General features: G+C 39.0%; 1 protein-coding gene across 2 annotated transcripts in view; it reads left to right on the plus strand.

Annotated features, from left to right (window-relative positions):
* The window catches only part of Dennd6a (DENN domain containing 6A), a 71,891-nt gene that overhangs the window by 37,807 nt on the left and 10,878 nt on the right, over positions 1-23,206 (plus strand). For both annotated transcript variants that reach the window (XM_008849281.3, XM_017802270.2), the window contains 7 exons: positions 846-901; positions 4,996-5,118; positions 5,585-5,680; positions 8,357-8,451; positions 18,259-18,324; positions 19,035-19,099; positions 22,438-22,527. In XM_008849281.3, coding sequence (XP_008847503.1) covers positions 846-901; positions 4,996-5,118; positions 5,585-5,680; positions 8,357-8,451; positions 18,259-18,324; positions 19,035-19,099; positions 22,438-22,527 — 591 coding nt within the window. The remainder of the gene's footprint in view (positions 1-845; positions 902-4,995; positions 5,119-5,584; positions 5,681-8,356; positions 8,452-18,258; positions 18,325-19,034; positions 19,100-22,437; positions 22,528-23,206) is intronic.

Below are 23,206 nucleotides of genomic sequence, written 5' to 3' on the forward strand. Positions count from 1 at the left end.
GATTTTAGAAGTCTCAGTCATAAAGATTCCAGAATTATTATTTTTCTGAAAGCAGTTTTTGTTCATTAGTAGGGTCGAATTTTTCATTGGAAATATTTCAGTGGATATATTAACCTTTCCATTTGTTCTGTGACTAAAACTGGAGAGCAGTAGGAAAACTGATTTTTTTTGCTTGTTACATATATCTACTAGTGCTAATAATAGTAGATTGTCATGCAGTTGTAACCTATTTTCACATCTGGCCATTGGATTAATTCTTCACCCATGATGTTTATATCTTTATAGTCTACTGTATTAGGGGAGATTGGTAAAGACCCATTCTCTCTCCGACTGCTCCCAGAAGAAGAGAACCTTACAAAAATGGACAGGGCAGCGTGGCTTATTGATTGTTAGATAGTCATGGTTTTATTTTGATTTATTATTGTTGTTGTTGTTATTATTATTATTGTTATTATTATTATTTGATATAGGGTCTCACTGTGTAGCCCTGTCTGGCCTGGAACTCACTGTGTAGCTCAGGCTGACCTTGAATTTTCAACAATTCTGCCTCTGCCTTCAGAGTGCTGGAATCACAGTACAGGCATATATCTTCATAACTGGCTCAAGATAGGCATTTTGGGGGGGGGGGATGTTTTTGAGACAGGGTCTCCCCGTAACCCCAGCTGTCCTGGAACTCACTATGTAGACCAGGCTGGCCTTGAACTCACAGAGATCCGCCTGCCTCTGCCTCTCGAGTGCTGGGATTAAAGGCATGCACCACCACACCCGGCAAGACAGGCATATTTTAAAAATTCAATTTCTGTAAATTTTGTTGATAGCTTCCCTTTTTCTTTTTTGTCTTGTAGGCAGACACACAAATATCTGTTATTTTGCCTACTGTTCATGAGGTGGATCTTTTCAGGTAAAGAATAAAAAATTTTGTTGACTGTCTTATCTCTCATACTTTCTGTTATTGTTTTTAATTTATGTAGAATCCTTTCATAGATTGTGAGTAAACCTGGAACTCAATAATAAGCCTAGAACTCAATGTGTAGTCTAGAATGGTCTGGAATTCATGACAGTCTTGCCTCAGCCTCCTGAGTGCTAGGAGCATAGGTGTGTGCCATCTGCCTGCCTGTACGTAATATGTTTTTCTTTCGAACTTCTGGGAATGAGTGTTATACCTTTTTATTTATGGGGGAGAAGACCAAGGAAGAAAGAAAAATCTAATTCATGAAAAATAATCTCAAACAGAATATCTGATGATTAATACTTAACTATGACAGTACGCTTTATTTTTATGCATAGAGCTCGATCTTTTTTAAATATGTAATTTTTAATTTTTATGTGTGTATTGCTTGCATGTATGTAAGTGCACCTGTGTCATGCAATGCCGACACAGGTCAGAAGAGGGCATCAGATCCCTTGGAACTGGAGTTACAGATGGCTGTTGGGAGATGGTGCTTCTAGACTCTTGGCATGTAAAGTACACTTGCACAAGAGGTGTGTGTGTGTGTGTGTGTGTGTGTGTGTGTGTGTGTGTCTAATACATGCAATATAATAGATCTTCAAACATGTATTGTATATAAATATGTATTTCTCTATCCATATATGTTAAAAACCACAAAGTCACACTGAATACCCTCAATCCCAATGTTATACAATGAGGTTCATTCTATTTTTCTCCTTTTTCATATGTGTATTTCTTCTCTTTGAGAAATGGCCTCTTAAAGCTTTTATTAATTTATTGATCTGATTATCTCCCCCCACCCTTTGGTGAACAGTTTATCCTCTCTACAGTAATCCTGTCTCCTATGCATGTTCCTTTCTTACCTCCTTAGACTCTGATCCTCCACATCTTGCCACCCTTTTGCATGGAAACCCTCCACCCTGCTCAGCTCTGACTTTCTAAGCTGATTTCAACCCAGATGGTTACTGTCCTGCTTTGTACACCTTCCTGAATTTTTTTTTTTGTCTTTTTGAGTCTTTTTGAGATGGTCTCGCTGTAGTCCAAGCTGACCTGAACTCATTATATAGACCAGGCTGGCTTTGAACTTGCAAAGATCTGCCTGTCTCTGCCTCCCAAGTGCTGGGACTAAAGGTGTGCGCCACCATGCCCGGCTCACCTTCCTGTATTCTATTTGACCATCTCTACAAGTGAATGCCATCTTCCCCCTACTTAAGCTCTGACTCAGTGCCTCATGAGTGCCCTCTTTACTTTTGTTTCTATACTCCCTACTACAAGCTCCTTTGACCTTTAGCTGTTCTGAAGGAGGCACTTCACATTTTCCTTCTTACTTTTGAGCAGTTAAAATTAACCCTCCTAATTTTTAATCTCATACTTTTGTCTCATACTTGCTTTTAAATGTTATTTTGAATTTTGGGATATTTGTGTTTTTTACTAGTTAGATTAGTTGTAATGTTCAGAAATACTTCTTCCCTCTCTAGTCTGCTAGGGAAGAATTGTTACTAAACAAGACAAATTACTAAATAAGTAAAGGTTAACAAGGTCTGAGGCTTAATAACAGACTAGTGGAGTTGCATCCTCACAGGCCTCCACCAATTCCAGGGCTGCTGTGAAAATACGCAGTCTTTCTTTGGGAGAAGTGTTGTCCAGGTATGAGTTGTGTTCTTCAGAGCTCCCCCTTGTGACTCACTGTCATCATTCTGTGATATAAAAAGCCTAATCTCTTTGACTGATCCAAAGATAGTTATTTCAATCCATCACAGCCAGTTTCAGATTGAACTTCTTGTTCTGTTCTTTTCCTTATTATTGCACTTGACTACTCTAAAAACGCATTGGGTTTTCACTTTGGAGAGCGTGTATGTCTCTGTTTGCATTCTGGCGATTGAACCCATGGCCTTGCATATTGGCAAAGGATATGCTCTACACAAAATTCAACTCCTAGCCCAGCATTGGGTTTTAAGTAAATGAATGCCCCCTTGGAAGACTAATTTTTGTTTTGTTCAAAATATTTAGAATAGAATTCAAGCATATCCAAGCAATGCTATAACTGGGAGTGGTGGTGCCAACACCACCATTTGGGAGGCAGAGGCAAGTGGATATCTGTGAGTTCAAGAGCAGCCTGGTCTATATATAGTGAGTTCCAGGCCAGCTGGGGCTGCAGGGAGACCCTGTCTCAAAAAACCAATGCTAATAAAATAGGTCTGTTATATGGTAAAACAATTTGATTATATACTTCTATTGTCAGCTCTTCTTTTCTATTTATTCTTTTTATTATTATTATTATTATTATTATTATTTTGGTCTTTTTGAGACAGGGTCTCCCTGTTGCCCCAGCTGTCCTGGAACTCACTATGTAGACCAGGCTGGCCTTGAACTCACAGAGATCTGCCTGCCTCTGCCTCCCGAGTGCTGGAATTAAAGGTGTGTGCCACCAAGCCCGGCCATTATTATTTTTATATTATATGTATAAGTGTGTTGTTTGCGTATATGTAAATGCACCCATGTCGTGCAGTTCCTTCAGAGGCCAGAAAAGGGTGACCAATCCTCTGGACTGGAGGTCCAGCCCTGTTGTCAGCCAATCTGTACGTAATTGTACTGCATTTAATTTTATAAAAATTGGCTGTGGGGGCTGGAGAGATGGCTCAGTGGTTAAGAGCACTGACTGCTCTTGCAGAGGACCTGGGTTCAATTCCCAGAACCCACATGGCTATGAACCATCCTTAACTCCAGTTCCAGGGGAATCTGAAGCTCTCTTCTGACCTCTGCAGCATTGCACGACACAGGTGCACTCACATACATGCAAGTAATATACTCATACACATAAAATAAAACTAATAGGGGCTGGAGAGCTCGCTCGGCTGTTAAGAACACTGGGTGTTCTTGCAGAAGACCTGGGTTCGAATCCCAGCACCCACATGGCAGCTAACAATTGTCTGTAACTCCAGTCCCAGGGGATCCAACAGCCGCTTCTGACCTCTGCGGGCATTGCAAAACAAGGGTGCACTTACCTACATGCAGGCAATACATGCATACACATTAAAAAAAAAAAAGTTTTTGGCTCCCTTAAATAAAAAAAAATAAAAATAAGCCAGGTGTGATCGCGCATGGCCGTAGCCCCAGCACTTTAAATAAATAAATAAATAAATAAATAAATAAATAAATAAATAAATAAATAAATAAATAAATAAATAAATAAATAAATAAATAAATAAATAAATAAATAAATAAATAAATAAATAAATAAATAAATAAATAAATAAATAAATAAATAAATAGAATAAAATAAAAATTGGAATGAGGTGGGGCTGCACATACTTTCAATACCAACACTCAGGAGGCAGAAGCAGGCAGAGGCAGGCAGATCTCTGCGAGTTCAAGGCCAGCCTGATCCTACATAGTGAGTTACAGGCCATGCAGTGCTACAGAATGAGACGCCGTTTCAATAAAAAACAAAATCAAAGTTGAAATGAGTCAAACTGATATTAAAAATTGGAATGAGGTGGGGCTGCACATACTTTCAATACCAACACTCAGGAGGCAGAAGCAGGCAGAGGCAGGCAGATCTCTGCGAGTTCAAGGCCAGCCTGATCCTACATAGTGAGTTACAGGCCATGCAGTGCTACAGAATGAGACGCCGTTTCAATAAAAAACAAAATCAAAGTTGAAATGAGTCAAACTGATATATCGTTTGGTTGGGTGTTTTCCTCTTTCCTCTACCCCTTCTTTTTGAAACAGGTCTTTCTTGTGCAGTGCACGCTGGTCTTGAACTCATTATGTATTGGAGGATAATATTGAACTCCTGATCTCTTGCCTCCACCTTCCAAGTACTGGGATTACAGGACTGTGCCATACATCTGGCTTTGATATATAGTTTCTGTATATAAAAGAGACATATCTCTGTGTTTTGCCATATTCTAGATTAATTTAGCAGTCAAGCTACCAGTAGCAGAAAAAAACGGATATCAATGTGAAGTTCTTTGAATGATTATGTAGGAATTTGAAAGGCAAAATTGGATAAATAAGTATTTCTACTGTGTAAACATTTTTAGGTGTTTCTGCCCAGTTTTCCTTCACAGTCAGATGCTTTGGGAGTTGGTGCTGTTGGGAGAGCCCCTTGTGGTCATGGCACCGTCACCATCAGAATCCTCAGAAACTGTACTGGCCCTTGTGAAGTGAGTATATTAGGCTCCTGATCCTGACACTTGCAGCGTCTCTAATCTGTGATGTTTCCCCATATCCTTATAACAACCCTGTGAGAATGAATGAGAAGACTAATTCAGTTCCCATAAGATCTGGAACCGTGTTTTTGTTACTTTGAGTAACAAGGACATTTATTCACATGTATGAAGTTGGGCCTTGATAAATATCAGTTATATTGGTGGTCAGTGTTTAACCAAAGGCACCCAGCTAGTAAATGGTGGAGCCAGAATTTTATCCCCCTCTTCTCCTCTAAGACTAATGTTTTTTTCAATATGTCATTCCATTTCTATTTGTGATTTTAGTTCCCTAAAATGAGTTTACCACTTACTAAAATAATTTATCCTCTTGGGCATACATTATTTATATTAATGTTTCAGGTTACGAAGTAGAGCCTTTAATTTCTGTGTCTCTTGTTTACATGATATTCCTTTTTCACAGCTGTATTTTGCCATTAAAATACTTCAGCGATTTTCGACCTTACTTTACAATTCATGATAGTGAATTCAAAGAATATACTACACGTACTCAAGCTCCGTGAGTAAATAGAATAACTTTTATTGGCCAAGTATTAACCTTAATAACCAAAATTATGTAGAATTATTGTTGGTAATAAAATTTTAATTTAAAATGTTAACTAATGGACAGATTAATTTTTTAAAAGGTTTGAGGAGCTGTTGCCAATAACTTAAGACTTAAAGAGTAACTTACTTTCTACAAGTGATTTTACTTAAGAGAATCTGTATTGTCATTAGCAGTCATCCAACTATACTTTTGATTCTACTCTAAATATGAAAAATCTAATCTTCGGAAGGGGCAAATAATCTTACCCTTTCCATTTTAGCTCCTGTTTTATTATTGCTTTATCTTCTTTTCATAGCTTAAAAGTTTTAGAATAATAAAAATAATTTCCATTTACTTACTCTTCTTGATTTTCTGGTTACTTCCCAGTATCTGCAGGCTGACCTCAATACCCATTAGGTCTTTCCTGTTCTCACTGCCTGTCCTAGTGAGCACCCCATTGCTCTATTTTTTTTTTTTCTACCTTTACTTGTAGTATTATTCCTTTTGTGTTTTCTTTCTCTTTAATCGGGATTTCAGATAATGCAGACTGGCCTTGAATTCTGTATATAGTCAAGGCTGGCCTTGAATTCTTGGTCCTCCTGCCTCAGCCTCTGAAGGGATTAAAGGCATGTGCCACCACCACCCCTTGTTACTTCTAAATATCTTAATCCTTTATCTTCCTATCTCCTGGCTGTCTGGTGGTATATTTTGGTTTTCTATGTAGATTTCTTTTCTCTGCTAGCCCCTTAAATATTGATGTTCTCAAATATTGTATTATGAAATTGTTTAATTTTCTAACACTCTTAATAGTATCCATGGTCTCTGTTAAGACCCTATACTAAAGCTGATGAGATGCCAGAGTGTGTAAAAGTGCTTGTGATGCAAGCCCGATGACCCTAATTTGATTCCTGGAACCCTCGTTAAAAGCCGGATGCAATGACCCACATCTGTAATCCAAGCACTCCTACAGTTAGATGGGAGGCAGAGACAGGAGAATCACCTGGAAGCTAGCATGAAGGAAGCATTGCAGTAGCAGACACAAAAGGGAGCCTGCTCCAGGAAGGTGAAAGGCGAGAATCAACTCTTGAAAGTTGTCTTCTGACCCCCACATGAGTGCCATGACATTCTCATGTGACTCACACACAAACACACACAAACTCTCTGAACTAAATAACTGTATTTAATTTAAATTAATGTAAAAACCTATATTAGCTTGATGTGCTAGTTCATGCCTGTAATCTCAGCCCTTGGGAGGATGAGCCAGGAGGATTGCAGTGAGTTCAGGGCCACCCAGGGCTGTCTTTAAAAAAAAATAATAGAAGACTATACTAATGACCCAGATCTCTTCAAGGTCCATACCTATATGCCCAGGGATTATTTGATTGTTTAGAACATTACACCTGTATATCTCTTTTCTTTTTTGGTCTTTTTGGGACAGGGTCTCCCTATAGTCATAGCTGGCCTGAATTAAAGAAGTGCACCACCACACTCGGCTCTTTTTTCTTTTTTAAAGGACAGGGTCTCAGTATGTAATATTGCTGGCCCAGAACTCACAATGTAGACCAGCTATTCTTGAACTTGATACGTAGATTAGGATGATCTTGGATTCCTTATCCTCCTGTCTTTGCCTCCCAAGTGCTGGAATTCTAGGCATGTGTCGCCATGCCAAAATCACACCTGTATGTCTTAATGTGTCTGAAATTAAGCATGATTAAACTGAATTCTTTTTATCTTCCTCTTTTTATGCTAATCTGTGTCCATTCTTTTTTTTTTCATAACTGGCACTAGTTTTTACTTAGTTATCAGAAACTTAGTTATGTTTCTTCTTAACATTGCCCACAATAAATTTTAACTCAATTCTGTCAGTTCAACAGTCTAAAATATCTCTCTGCCTACTATTATCTTCTTTGCACAGTACCCTTCCCAGTACCACTTCCTCTAGTTTTTCTCATCTACTGTTGCTTTGCTCACAATCTTTCCCCTCTTGATAGGGCATCTTTCACATTTCCCGCATAGAGATCTTTCTCATTCGTATGACTTGCCTCCACTTGATTCCCTTGTGACTTCTTTTTGCCTGTAAGATGGCATTGACAGTTTTTAGCATATAAACTTAGTGCTGCCATTAACTTTCATTTCTAACTATTCATCCTTCCCGCCTTGTGCTCTAGGAATGCTGAAGTACCTGTGATTCTGTGTGTAGTTGTATGTGTACACTGTGATCTCACCTCATTCCCTAGCATATACTGTTCTCCTGCATTACCCTTACCTCTCTTATCTACTTGGCAGAAAACTACCCATCTTTCATGTCTTGTCAGTGTCATCTCTTTGTGAGGCTGCCCTTTAATTCCCTGGCAGACTCTAGGTTCTCCTTTGTGATTACTGTGCATTTTATTCCCTCTTCAGTGTCTTCTAATTGTTGACATTGTGCTTGTGTGTGTATGCCTTTATGTCTATGTGCTGTTGTAAGGATCATGTCTTTTGGTCTTTTATGTGTACTGTTAAATATGTTGCTTGTCATGTTGTTGGTAGTAGTAAATCAAGTAAAGGAAAAGAGAATATGTATTGTTCACTCAGAAGAAATTGTAAACTATTCTGTGATTTAATATTCATCTTTTTTCACCTTTTGTTTTGTTTTATATTTTTATATAGGCCCTCAGTCATATTAGGAGTAACCAACCCTTTTTTTGCTAAAACACTCCAGCACTGGCCGCACATTATTCGAATAGGAGATCTGAAACCTCCAGGTAAAGTATCTGCTTGGTGTTCATAGTGTGTAATATGACTGAACAGACTTATTTCTTTTCCTTTGCTTTCATCCCTTATAATTTACATTATTGGCAATGTTCTTTGCAGCAACCTAAGTAAGAGCCTTTGGAGAAGACTATAACCTCACTAAAATGGACATAGGGCTGAAGAGATGGTTCAGTGGTTGAGAACACTGACTACTGGAGAGGACCCAGGTTCAGTTCCCAGCACTCCAATTTCAGGGAATCCAACACCCTCTTCTGGCCTCTGCAGGCATTGCATGACATAGGTGTACTTTCATCTATGCACAGGCAAAAAAAACTCATACACATTAAAAAAAATCAAAAAAAAATTTTAGGGGGGTGGTATTTATAGAGGAGGGGATCTAAATACCATTAAAATATATTGTATGAAAATTGCAAAAATTCAATAGAAAGTAGGGAAAAAGTGATTAATGGGCAGTATAAGCCCTATCCAAAAAAGATTATAATAGTGTAAAACTTCAGAAGACTGAGCTTTTTATTTTATAACCCAAATAAAATAGGGATTTTTAGTATTGCTTAAGGAAAATCTTATAGAAAACTAAAATAATAGCCAGACATGATAGAACCCATCTGTAATCCTAGCACTCGAGAGTCTAAGGCAAGAGGATTGTGAGTTCAAGGCCAACTTGGGTTACACACTGAGTTCCAGACCAGCATGAGCTAAGACCCTGACTTAAAAAAAATGATAATAATTATTCCAGACTTGGCACAAAATTCTCAGATAGGTCATAAAACAAGAGTTTTAGAACCTCTGTGCCACATCTATTGACGAAGAGTCATCTCAAGTTGTACTTTCCTTGAAAAAAAGACAGAATATCTTATTATAGGAAGTGAATAATTGTTTATGAAATGAATAAATGAATTCCAAGGCTGGATGTTACATTTGAATGCCAATTTAATGATACCTCTGACATTCCTCACAGAACATTCCTGAATTTTCACTGAAATAACTGCTATATGAGATATCTAAATGTATTTTAATATCTTTATAATATGTCTTAATAACCTTTTGTTCCTTCTAGTTAATACATAGATTAAAGACATTCAGTACTAATTTATAAGAAGTTCTTTCAGATACCATATATCCTGATGTATTAGAGTCATGATAACATAATATTATTTACAAATGCTAAGATAAGCATGGTGGTACATATCTGTAATCCCAGCATTAAAGAACTAGAGGCAAGAGGATCAGCTTGAGACAAGCCTGAACTACATAAAACCCCTGTCCCACCAAAAAACAAAAACAAAACAAAACAACAAAGCTGGGTGTGGTGGTGTATGCCTTTGGTCCCAGCACTCAAGGAGGCAGAGGCATGTGGATCTTTGTGAATTCAAGGGAAGCCTGGTCTACATAGTTCCAGGCCAGCTGGGGCTACAGGGAGACCCTGACTCAAAAAGACCAGACCTCCTTCCCTCCCAAAAAGAAAAAAAAAAAAAACAAAAAACTGTAGACAAAAAAGACAAAATGAACAAAAAGATTTAAATCCTGGACTCAGTTTCACGTTGAAGTCCTTAGAGGCCTTATGAAATACAGGAAAAAGCAAAAGACTTCACCTTAGGGATCAGAACGGTGGGATATTAGGCAGATCAGTCTATTTAGGCCGGCACATCATTTTCTGTTGGGAGGAATAAAAACAGCATGGTGCTATATAAATGTCATGATTTCCTGTCATTCTGTTAGTGTTCTGATGAGTGTAAATGATAGTTCAGAGAACAGGGGTTACTCAACTCTTAGGTATTAAAAAATGATCTTGATATTTATTTTTATGGTATAGTTATACTAATCTAGACTATTTGATTGACTATAATATAGTAGACTGTTGTTTATTTTTTCTTCCCAGTGAAAAAGATTCCCTTAGAGATGTAGGTAGGGAACCTTTGCTGGGAATCATTGGTATAGTAGTATGAACTGGTAAATATATTTAAATAATCAGTGTACTGTTTTCCAAAGTAGCCCAATACTTCACATTCTAACCACAGTATATGTGGGTTTCCATGTCTACCCATCCTTGCATTATTTGGATAGTATCTTTTTCATTATGATGATTTTAGTGTGCTTGAAATAGTGTTTGAATCTGCTTTCCCTTAATGACTAAGCATGGTGAACATGCTTTCATCTACTTATTATTTTACATCTTCTCATACAGAGTTTACTTTCTTATCTGAGTGACCTATTCATATATGTCTTCTTTGATGAAATCACTATTTAAATCCTTTGTTGGGGCTGGAGAGATGCCTCAGTGGTTAAGAGCACTGGGTATTCTTGTAGTAGACCCGGGTTTGGTTCCCAGCACCTATATGGCCCCTAACAATTGCCTGTAACTCTAGTTTTAGGGTATCTAACACCCTTTTCTGGCCCCCTCAGGCACTGCACAACACAGGTACACTTAGAGACACTCAGCAAAACACTCACACATATAAAATAAAAAAAATAAACCAAAAAAATTTTTTAAAATTCTTTGGTGGTTTTTTTAGGACAGGATCTCATGTAGCTCAAGCTGGCCTCAAACTGCCTGTGTCAGAGAGTATTCTTGAACTCCTGATCCTGTTGCCTCCTTCTCCCTAGTGCTAGGATTACAGGCATGTGTCTCCATTCCTATATTATTGCTGTTTTAAATAGATTGTCTTCTTACTGAATTGTAAGAGGTTGCTGCTACAGACTTTTACTCTTCTATTAATAAGACAATTAGATACTCGACCAACTTTCAGTTTTTTAGGTAAATCTCATTTAGTTGTGAATTATACTCCTTTTTTTTTGTATTGCCTCATTTATCTGTTACTATATCTGGAGGCCTTTTACATCTCTTACCTGTAAGAAATACTGGTTTTTAGTTTCTCATCTTGTGACAACTCTAAAGGCATTCTTACATCTAAAAATCTCCTGGCAAGTGAACTTGACTGCTTAAAAATAGGACCTAGGATCAGGGGAAGGAAGAGAAATAGCTCTTTATTTTTCAAAATGTGGATGAGGGTATTATAGCATATTGATGACATTTTTAGCAGTCTGTCTTAGAGAAGAGATATTGTGTTCTATTATTTGGACCATTCCATTGCCTAGCAGTTTTTATTTTTTATTATTAATTTATTTATGTGTGTATGAGTGTGTGCATGCCGTGGCACACATGTGGAGGTTAGGGGCAAACTTTGGGGAGTTGGTTCTCTGCTTCCACCATGTGGGTCCCAGGGATCAAACTCAGGTTGTCAGGCTGGACATTACCTACTGAGCCATCTCACTGTCCTAGATTTTCAGTTTTTCTGCCAGATAGTTGATGTATAAAAGCATTATACTTTCTAGATTCTTCAGAGTCACTGAGGCCTGGGTGCTGGGAGTATAACTCAGGGCCTTATGCATGCTAGGGAAGTGCTCTATTACTGAGCTATACTCTAATCCTCTTTGCTTTTTGAGGAACTGCTATACTGTTTCCATTTTACATTCCCACTAGCAATGCACAAGTTCCAGTTTCTTCATGCCGTATCTTCACTCTTTTTTATTACATTTATTTGTGTGTGTGTGTGTGTGTATGCATGCACATGCGTGCATGTATGTCAGGTCAAAGGACAACTTACAGGAATCCGCTTTCTGCTTCTACCACATGGGTCCCAGGGATCATACTCAGGTTGTCCAGCTTGAGAGCAAGCGCCTTTACCAGCTGACCCATCTCAGCAGCCCCATCACTCTTTTATAGTGACCATCTTAATGTGTATGGGGTGATGTTGATGTGGTTTTCATTTGCCTTTCCCTAGTTGTTAACAGTGTAGACTGTCTTTACATGTGTCTTTTGTATCTTTTTTTGGAGAAATGCCCATTCAAATCATTTCCTACTTTTGATTGTTATAGTTCTTTATATAAACCAAGTGCTAGTCTCTTACCAGATGTATTTTGTAAATATTTCTCATCATTCTGTAGGCTGCTTTTTTCTCTTTTGATAGTGTCCTTTTATGCATCAGAGTTTTTGACTTTGATGACGTTCTTTATATATGTTTTATTTCTTGGGGGTTTAGTGTCATATTCATGAGGTCTGATTTATCTTTTCAACCTTAAACATCTGGATTATATCTTAGGGCTTTTTTTTTTTGCTTCTTGATCTCAAACCAGGCCCATTGTATTGCTGTACAAGGTGGGCAACACAAAGCCCTTCTCAGGATTCTGGCTTTGAAAGCTCTGAAGAGTCTGAAAGGATCAAGCAGTAAAAGCACATTCTATAGGCTCAGAGGGAGTTGCATAGCAGAACTTTAAATGTTCTCTTGTGCTCAGAGGTTCGTATTCATATCCTAGAATGTGCATTTGGTTTTAACACTTCAAAGAAATCAGTCCTGCTGTCAAGAGGCTTTTTCTGTATTTACCTGTTTAGTCCACTACTTGATATTGAAATGAGAAATGCAATCTTAGGATAACAATACACAACAGGGGTCCCTCAAAAAGAAAACAAATTCTTGTGATTTATATTGGCCCTAACTATAAACTGAGCATTTTGGATGAGAAATTGGATTTGGTGATTTCATCACAGGAAAGTAAAATATTTGATGTAAGTCAAATGGCCAGGATTGGAACTCAGTGTATGTCTTCTACCTGATGAGGCTTCTTGAATCAGAGTGAAGTCTTCTACGCTGCTGTGTCCTTGTCCTTTGTCATTTTACAAGACATCTGTGAATCACTATGTATTTTCATTATTACCATGAACTCAGTGGCTATAAAAAATAATGAAACTCACTGTTAAATTATACTCCCCACTGTTACTCAGTTCTTTCTGCACAGTGAGTTTCAGGAAATAATATGATAGACAGCATTGGTGGATATGAGAATTGTTCATGCTTTGTGACTTAGAGTGAAAGGAAACTAAATCTGTAAATCATTTGGACTTTTTTTTTTTTCTGAGATGTGGTCTCATATAGCTCAGGCTAACCTCAAACTTACTGTGTAGCTGAGGTTAGCCTGAAACTCCTGATTCTCCTGCCTCTACCTCCCAACTGCTGGGATTACAAGCAAGTGCCACCATACCTGGCTTAAATCATTGTAGTTTTACTACTTGATGTTTAGATTCTTGAGAAGAGGCAGATAAATGTCTTAATTTAGTTACTATGTAATCATTCTGAACTTCTTAAGGGGAGGAAGTCTTGTGGTAGGTGGCCATTACTCTGAAGTATAGAAAGCAAAACCACAAGATTGATGGTGAGTCCTGTTCTCATAAGAATTATTACCTGGCTAGGACTGCAGAGATGACTCAGTGGTTAAGAGCACTGACTTCTCTTGCAGAGGACTCACGTGGTGGCTTACAGCCATTTGAAACTCCAGTTCCACAGGATTTGGCACCCTCTCTGGCCTCCTCAGATCTATGCATGTATGTAGTGCACACACCATATGCAGGCACAACACTCATATGCATAAAAAAGATAAACCTTAAAAAAGAACTAGCACATAGGAAAGGTAGTAGAACTTGGTAAAGGTAGAGCTGTGTGCTAATGAATCTAAAATATTTTAGGAACCAGATTTTTTTCTTGACCTTTTTCTTTCATTCAGTTTGTTCATGTCAGTTTTATCTCCTTTGCAGTTCCAGGAATTCCCTTGTCTCTTCCCCTGCTGCCCATTCGTTCATCAAGTTCACTTTCTATACAGGAGCAGTACTCTACAGTTGGTACATGTTATTCTTTAGTCTTTGCTCCCTTGAGCTTCTAAGTGTGCAGTCCAGTAACTCTTTTCAGGAGTCCTGTCCATCTGACTTACTCCCGTGGTCATGGGATACATCATTATTGCTTGGTGGCAGTGTTAAAAGATGATTTGTGGAGCTGAGGCCATAGCTTATTTAGTAGAGCGCTTGCCTCTACTAACTTCATACATGAAGCCTTGGGTTTGATCCCCAGCACTGTATAAACCCTGTGTGATTGTAATCTCAGCACTTTAGGAAGTGGAGATAGGAGGATCAGACATTGAAGGTCATCCTTTGCTTTGAGACCACTAAGTTAAAACATGTACTACACAGATTGTTCAACACAGCAGCCATCTGTGGCTCAGACCTGTGGTTGTTATGCACACTGTTATCATTTGGTGGCAGTATAAGCTCTGCAGTACAAAAGCAGAATTTGGAAAGATACTAGAAAAATAAACCTTTGAATACTACATCTGCACAGCCCCTTGGCAATCCTCTCCATTTACTTTTTTTTTCTAGTATATATTTTTTTTCCGTAAAACACCCAAAGTTTAGGTCAGTGGGAAATAATTTTAATCAAAGAATTAATACATTTTCTTCCCATACATTTTGCTTTGTATTAGGGAATGGCATTGTTATCCATTTCACTACAAGTAAAATACTACAAAAAGGTCATAGGAAAATATTAAAAATAACTCAATACATAGGGCTGGTGCGATGGATGGATCAGCAGTTAAGAGCACTGGCTGCTCTTGCAAAGGACCTAGGTTCAATACCCAGCATCCACATGGAGGCTAACAGTCTGTAGCTCCCAACTCCATAGGATCTGATGTCCTTTTCTGGCCTCTGTGGGCATTGCATGACACAGGTGTACGTACATGCAGGCAAAACATTCATATACATAAATACAAATAAATTAAAATAAATTCAATACAAAAATCAAGATAAGGGCTAGCAAGATAGCTCAGTGGATAAAGGTGCTTGTCACTTAGCCTGATGATCAGAGTTCTATCATACAACTCACATGGTAGAAGAGAACCAACTCTTGCAAGTTGTCTTTTGACCTTATTATGTATTTCATAACATGTTTGCGCACGTGCGCATGCACGCACACACACACACACACACTAAATACATAAATACAAAAAGTTTTCAAAATTCAAGATGAAATTATTTTTTCAAAAATCTGTACTCCAGTGCCCACCAAACACAATAAGAAAACCAAAGCAAGTAACAAGGTTCCCTTTATCGTAAATTTTCAAAGAACTAGAGAAGGGGCACTAGCATGATGGTATATACCTGTGATCCCAGTACTACTAAGGCAGAGGCAAGAGGATCAGTAGAAGTTCAAGACCAGCTGAGTCTACTTGGCAAGTTCTAGGCCAATGAGGACTACATAGCAAGACCCTGTCTCAAAAATAGACAAAACAAACAGAAGTAGGGAAGGGGACAAAGGGAGGTGACAGTGGTGTGAAGAGGGAAAAGAGGTGGCAGTGGTGGTGCGAAAGGGGATGCACATTAGCCACATTGCTTTAGTATGTTTCCTGAACAAAATGCCCTCTCTCTGCACAGTAAATTCCAAGCAACACTAAAACTTAATGTTTCTCATTGAGAATGAGAAAATTCCCTGTGTTCACTGGCTATGGTGGCTTATTCCTGTAATGCCAGCAAGATCTCTGTGAGCTTGAGGTCACCTTTGGCTACAAAGTAAGACTATTGTAGTATTTTCACATAAGTTTCATAAGAACTTTTGTTTCATGAACCACTGTTGGGAACAGAAGCCTCTTCTGCCAACAAAAGCTATCCTGCCAGCCCTCTCATCTTTCATGGAGCTTCATAAACATCCTTAGCTTGCACTGAGACAGAAACACAAGGAGCAGATTTGGGGGCTGCTTTGAAGAGGCACAGAAGATCTGTTGACTTTCTTTGGGGAGCAATGGCAGCCCCTTTATTCTTCCAGCATACCTCAGTGCAGTAGGCAGAGATTGAGTAATCTGTGCCTTGGAGTTAGTGACCTGTTGCTTAGCACTGATGTTGCTATGGCTTTCTTCTCAATGGTGGCTATATTTGTATAGTCTCCCTGTATCATTGAATCACGTTGAGTGGGGCTCTTAACATCCCCTGTATTCAGTAAAGGGGCTGGTGGAAAAGGCCTAAGTAGAGTCACCAAAGTGGGATGAGTTGGAGGAATACCTGGAGGTGCAGGAGTAGGTAACTTCAGTGGAGGTCGTCAAGAAAGAAGGCTAAGAGGCAGACCTAGAAGTGGACCTGAGTAGGGCCAGTAAATTGGCCTGGTAGTGGTCCTGGATATTTAAAAGTTGTTAAGATCCTCAGAGTGGGCATTCCAGATGTCTTGGGAGAGGTGGTTATCTAGGAAGAAGGCCTATATATAGTCAAGGAGACCAAAGGGTAGAGGAAGCAGCGGCCTAAGAGGTGGTGGTCCTGGCATTGGAGATGCTTATGTGTGAGAAGAAACAGATGTGGTGAAGTATGCTGCTGTGAAGAAGCAATAGAGGTTCCTTCAGAATGAGTTTTCTTTTTGCTGTTTTTGTGATTGCTTTTCTGCTTCAGAAATATCAGAAACATCAGAATCATCTTCACTCTCCCCCCAAAATCCCTCTACATCTCATTCCACCTCAGGAATTTTCTACCTGCCATTGAAAGCAAGACTGGGAGATGAATGAGCTCCTCCTTGTTCTTCCTTCATTTTCCCAGGCATTCTACAAAGTGTACATTTAGACCTGACTTCTCTGTCCCTCCCTTCTTCCCCTCTTCCCCTCCCTTCTTAAGGTCTTGCTGTGTAACCCTGATTGTCCTTGAGCTTAGGACAGTCCTCCTACCTCAAGACTGTATAACACATCTAAGTCTCACCTATGACAGGGAAGATCTAGAGCAAAGCTATATATCTGTAAGACTTGGGATGGGAGGTGGCCTAGGTAAAGGTTTCCTGCTAGGGCCAAATGTGAAACATCATGTCCACAAGAAGAAGATGAATAGAAATTGATGGCAATGAATTATAGGCTGAGGTTTTAAAGATAGAGGATGAACCAGCAAGATGGCTTAGTGAATAAAGGTGTTTGCCACCAAGCATGACAACCTGAGTTTGATCCCTGGAACCCACAAGGTGGAAACGTACTTCCTCTGACCGCCACATGAGGGATGCATGACGCACGTGTGTGTGTGTGTGTGTGTGTGTGTGTGTGTGTGTGTTTAAATACTTGGGGATGGAGAGATGGCTCAGCCGTTAAGAGCACTGACTGCTCTTGCAGAGGTCCCGGGTTTCATTCCCAGCATGGCAGCTACGAACCATCCTTAACTCCATTTCCAGGGGAATCTGAAGCCCTCTTCTGACCTCCACAGCATTGCACGACACGGGTGCACTCACATATGTGCAGGCAATACACTCATACACATAAAAATAATAAAAATATTTTAAATAAGTTCTTGACAGTTCCAAAATATTGACTCAGTTGAGCCCTGATCTGTTCATACTCTACTTCTAGCCTTTTCAGTTCTTTGTACACATCTAGATTTTTCTCTTTGAAAGTCATAGAATACATTTAAATGCTTCTCGTAGCATTTTATTGCTTATCTTTTAGTACTTTATCATCTAACTGTGGGTGCTGTGCAGGGTTAAACTATTACATTCAAGTTCTCCATGTTCCAGATAATCTGTTGGAGATCTTTCAGTTTCAGAGCTGAAGCTAATCCCATCATGCCCTGTTTCTGTTCCTCAGTTCTGTGTTACTGGCCTTTTTTGGAGCTCAGTCTATGGGCATCATAAATTTTCCACTCTTGGTAGGTGTTTATCTCTACCTCAAGTTGACAATCTGTATGGCTTGCTTATTCATTGAAAATAAGCCATGTGGACAGGGGAGCATGTGCACTCAGGCAGCTGGGGCAGAAGGGTATGAGTTCAAAGCTAACCTGAACTATATAGCAAAACCGATTTTTAAAAAAGGAGAAAGAAAACTTAAGCAATAAAATACCTGGCTAATAAATAGTATATTATTAATCTTATGAGTTCTATTTTGTAGCATGTATAGGTAAGCATTTGATCACTGAGCTACATCCCCACTCCAGTTTATAAGAATCTTTATGTTGTTTCTTTCAGGTGAAATTCCTAAGCAAGTTAAAGTGAAAAAATTGAAGAACCTAAAAACTCTGGATTCTAAACCTGGTATTGACTTCTAAGACTTTTATTAGTTACTTTTATTATTGTGTATGTGCTTGGGAATGTGGGCTTACTAGTGCCACAGTGCATGTGTGGCAGTCAGAGGACAACATGTGGGAGTCGGTACACTTCTTCCACCATGGATTCTGGAGATCAAACTCAGGTTGTCAGGCTTGCACAGGAAGTGCCTCTAACTGTTGAGCCATCTTTGTGTCACAAATGTTTATTAATATTTAAATATATACTTACTCATGGGGCTGGAGAGTTGGCTGAGCTGTTAAGAACATTGGTTGTAGCTGGTGTGGTGGCACACGCCTTTAATCCCAGCACTTGGGAGGCAGAGGCAGGCTGATCTTTGTGAGTTCAAGGCCAGCCTGGTCTACATGGTGAGTTCCAGGACAGCTGGGACTACAAGAAAACCCTGTCTCAAAATGACAAAAAAAAAAAAAAAAAAACACTGGTTGTTCTTGCAGAAGACCTGGGTTCAAATCCCAGCACCCACATGGTGGCTAACAACCATCCATAACTCTAGTTCCAGGGAAATCCGATGCCCTCTTCTGACTCCTGAGGGCATTGTACAACATGGGTGCACTTCAACACATGCAGGCAATACAATCGTACACAAAAAATAAAAATAATAAAAATAAAATATTTAAATATATACTCACCCAGGTAGTTGGTTTTTTCCGTTTGTCATCTTTTTTTTCACTTCTTAGGAGTTTATACTTCTTACAAGCCATATCTAAACAGAGATGAAGACATCATAAAGCAACTCCAGAAGGTAAATACTTGTTCATATTATTAATTTAAATCTCCTTATTCAAGTCTACAAGTGTGGTTTTTGTGTAATAATGTGAAATGGAATTTCACTTTTTTATTAAACTTTAAAAAAATGTTTTATTATTTTATGTGTATGTGTGTATTGCCTGCCTGTAGATAAGTGCACCCGTGTCGTGCAATGCCTGCAGAGGTCAGAAGAGGCTGTCAGATCCCCTGGGACTGGAGTTATGGACAGTTGTTAGTTGCCATGTGGGTGCTGGGATTTGAACCCAGGTCTTCTGCAAGAACCACCAGCGTTCTTAACCGCTGAGCCATCTCTCCAGCCCTGGAATCTCACTTTTTAAGACAGTGCTGGATTGAATTTAGGACATCATACATGCTAAGCAAATGTTCTACCGATGAGCTATATCCCCAGCCTGGAATCTCGTTTTTGTTTCTGGTGTTTTGTTTTTTTTTTTTCCAATCCTGGCTGGCCTGGAACGCACTATGCAGACCAAGATTGCCCTGACTTGTGATAATCCTCCAGAATGCTGGTATTACAGGTGTGTGCCACCACTCCCAGTTTAGAGTCTCTTTAAAAATTCTTTCAGCTGGGCATGGTGGTTCACACCCTTAATTTCAGCACTTGGGAGGCAGAGGCAGGTGAATTTCTGTGAGACTGAGTCTAGGCCAGCTGGGGCTACAGGAATACAGGGAGACTGTCTCAAAAAGACCAAAAAGAAATTTTTAAAAAAAAATTTATCGGTGGTGGTGGTGGTGGTGGTGGTGGTGTGTGTGTGTGTGTTTATACATTGTAAGGGGGTGGCATATCACATGCCACATCATGTGTGTGGTCAGAAGAAACTTTGTGGAATAGAGTTGATTCTTCCCTTCCACCTTTTATATGGGTTCCAATTTTGACCATAAGTAACCAGACTTTTGAGGCAAGCACCTTTACCTCAAAGCCATCTTGCTGGCCTTGAATCATTTTTAAATCAAAGTTTCAGAGCTAGATATAATTACTCATGCCTGTAATTCCAGAACTAGAGAGAATGAGGCAGGAGGATCTTGAGTTCCAGGCCAGCCTGGGCTAAAGAATAAGCTCTTGTTTCAAAAATAAATAGGGCTAGTGAGATAGCTCAGTGGGTAAAGGTGTTTGCTGCCAAGTTGACAATCTGTGTTTGATCCTCAGGATCCACATGATGGAAAGAGAGAACTCCCACAAGTTGCCCTTTGACCTTCACGTATGCACTGTGGTACTTGTATGCCCCCACCCATTGTACATATATACATACACACTAAATAAATAAATAAATGTAAAAAATACCAAAATAGATGACTAAATAAAGCTGCTTAAAAATCAAGAGACTAAGAGACTGGAGAGATGGCTTGGCAGTTAAGAGCACTGACTGCTCTTGCAGAGGAACTGGGTTTGATTCCTGGTACCCACATAGTGATTAAGTTCTGGCCTAACACCAGTTCCAGGAGAATCTGATGCCTTCTTCTGACCTCCACAGGCATTGCACAACTTGGCTGCTCTTAAATACATGTGGGCAGTACACTCATACACATAAAATAAAAAATAATAAAATACTTTTAAAAAATCAAGGGAGACTGGAGAGATGGCTCAGCAGTTAAGAAGCACTGATTGCTATTGCAGAGGACCCAGGTTCAATCCCAGCACCCACATGGTGGCTAACAACTGTCTGTACTCCAGTTCCAGGGGATTTGATGCCCTCTTCTGACCTTTGCAGGCATTGCATGACACAGATGCACTTACATACATGCAAGCATTAAACTAATACACATAAAAGTGACAAAATGTTTTTTAAAAAAAATCAAGAGACTAGCGTTTGGCACGATGGCTCAGTGGATAAAGGCACTTGGCACCAAGCCTCATGACCTGAGTTCAGTCCTGGGGCCTACATAGTGGAAGTAGAGAACCTACTCCTGCAAGTTGTCTCCTGACCTGTACAAGCATGCCTTAGCACATGTACATTTGTGGGACACACACACACACACACACACAATGCACATACAAATACAAACTAATTTTTAAAAAATCAGAAGACTAGAACTGGGGAGATGACTAAGTTGGTAAAGTGCCTACCATGCCATGCATGAGGATCTGAATTCCAACCTCATCATACACATAAAAAAACCTGACATGGCAGCATATAACCGTAACTCCAATACTTAGGGAGGTGGAGCTAGATGGTTCTTTGGAACTTGCTGGCTTGTCCAGCTAGCCAACTCAGGGAGTTTCAGGCTTAGTGAGAGACTCTTGTCTTAAATAATAAGGTGCAGAACCATCAAGGAAGAAATGTAACTTTGACTTCTGGCCTCCACACACATGCACACTCTCCTGTGCACATGCAGACACACACACCCAAGAAACTAAAGTATCAATAATCATAGGCTACAATATTGGTGTTTTTTTTTTTTTTTAAGCTACAAAAAGTACTGATTATTCTGGAAACTTGGCTATTATAATGAAAATGTTAGTGACTCTACCATGAGGCTCTTTAGCACCTACCTGTAAGAGAAAGCATTTTTTTTTGAAAATGTAAGTAGTTATTAGTATAGCAAATACAAAAAGATTGCCTTCTCTATGAACTGATGCTTTTAAGTATGAGATAAATGGTATTAGCTAACCTATAGGGTCTTAGATTTTACATAATAAATAAAAGCAAATTATATGTATCAGTGGAGTATACATTATGTAATGTTTAAGTCAGATTAAACTTACACATCTCTTCAAACAATTATCATTTCTTTGTGATAAAAACATTTAAAAGCCTTTCTTCTATGTTTTCGAGAGATTTGTACATAGTTGTTCTTTGCGGTCACCCTGCACACCAGAACTGCTTGCTCCTATCTTACTATAACTTAGTACTCCTTGTTCAGCCATTTCCTTCCTCATCCCACTCTTCCCAGCCTCTGTCTAAAAGATTGTTTTATAGGGTATTATACATGAACTTCAAATTAAATATGTCAATATGAACCTGTACATTCTTGCTTGTTTGTTGGTATTAAATTTAAGTATGTGTTGGGGCTGGAGAGATAGCTCTGTGGTTTAAGAGCATGTCTGCTCTTACAGAGGACCCAGGTTCAATTCCTGGCACCCACATGACAGCTAACAATTGTTCATAACTCCAGTTCCAGGGGATTCTATGCCCTCTTCTGACCTCCACGAGCATTACATGACACGGGTGCACTTAACATTCATGCAGGCAATACACTCAAACACATAAAAATGAGTTTAAAAATTAAGTGTATTTACAAAGCAACTGAGCTTGACAATTACCCAGTGTTTTATACTTACTGCTTCTAGACTGTGGGTTGTCACTGTCTTTTAAGGGTGTGCAGCAGAAACGTCCTTCTGAGGCTCAAAGTGTTATTCTCCGACGCTATTTTTTGGAACTGACACAAAGCTTCATTATTCCATTGGTAAGTTAGCAAGTACATTTTAATGATTTGCTGAGGGGTATATGAATGTTCTTCTGATCCTCCAAATTTTAAATTGTGTGTCTTGCCAGTTGGTGTGTTTAGTGATTTAAAATGGTGCCTTTTGTAAGGGACCTGGATTCTTTGTGTTAATATTAGCTGTTTAACTTTGGTAAGTAATTTCTTCCCCTTGACTCTCATTTTGCTTGTCTTTAATATATGGTTGAGTCTACAGTCCCCAAATACCTTTCAAATTTGTTGCGATTCTTTTTTTTAAAGCAGGGTTGGAGGTTATTAAGAGACTTTAATATAGATTGTAATCACCAAGTTTAAGAAGGAAAGCACTCAGGCAGGAAATAAGACATGTAAGAATGTGGGTGTGGACTTCTCAAAGAAGAGTCGCCTATGATAAAAAGTAATTGATAAAAAAATATTATTGGCAAAAGTTATTTCTTTTTTATTTCCAGTCTTTTAGATACTGAATGCTTAGAATTAAACAGATTTGGGGAGCAAAGGGGAGGTAGTGCTGGGGATTGAACCCTTGTACATTTGAGGCAAGTACTCTACCACAGAGCTATAAAACTGATTTTTAAGAGCACACAAAAGTTGACACAAATTCTAGAATCAAATCCACACATGATATAAAAAAGAATAAATGAGTTGGATGTGGTGGCACACACCT

This window comes from Nannospalax galili, unplaced genomic scaffold (assembly GCF_000622305.1).
Source record: "Nannospalax galili isolate Female #2095 unplaced genomic scaffold, S.galili_v1.0 scaffold505, whole genome shotgun sequence".
Lineage (NCBI taxonomy): Eukaryota > Metazoa > Chordata > Mammalia > Rodentia > Spalacidae > Nannospalax > Nannospalax galili.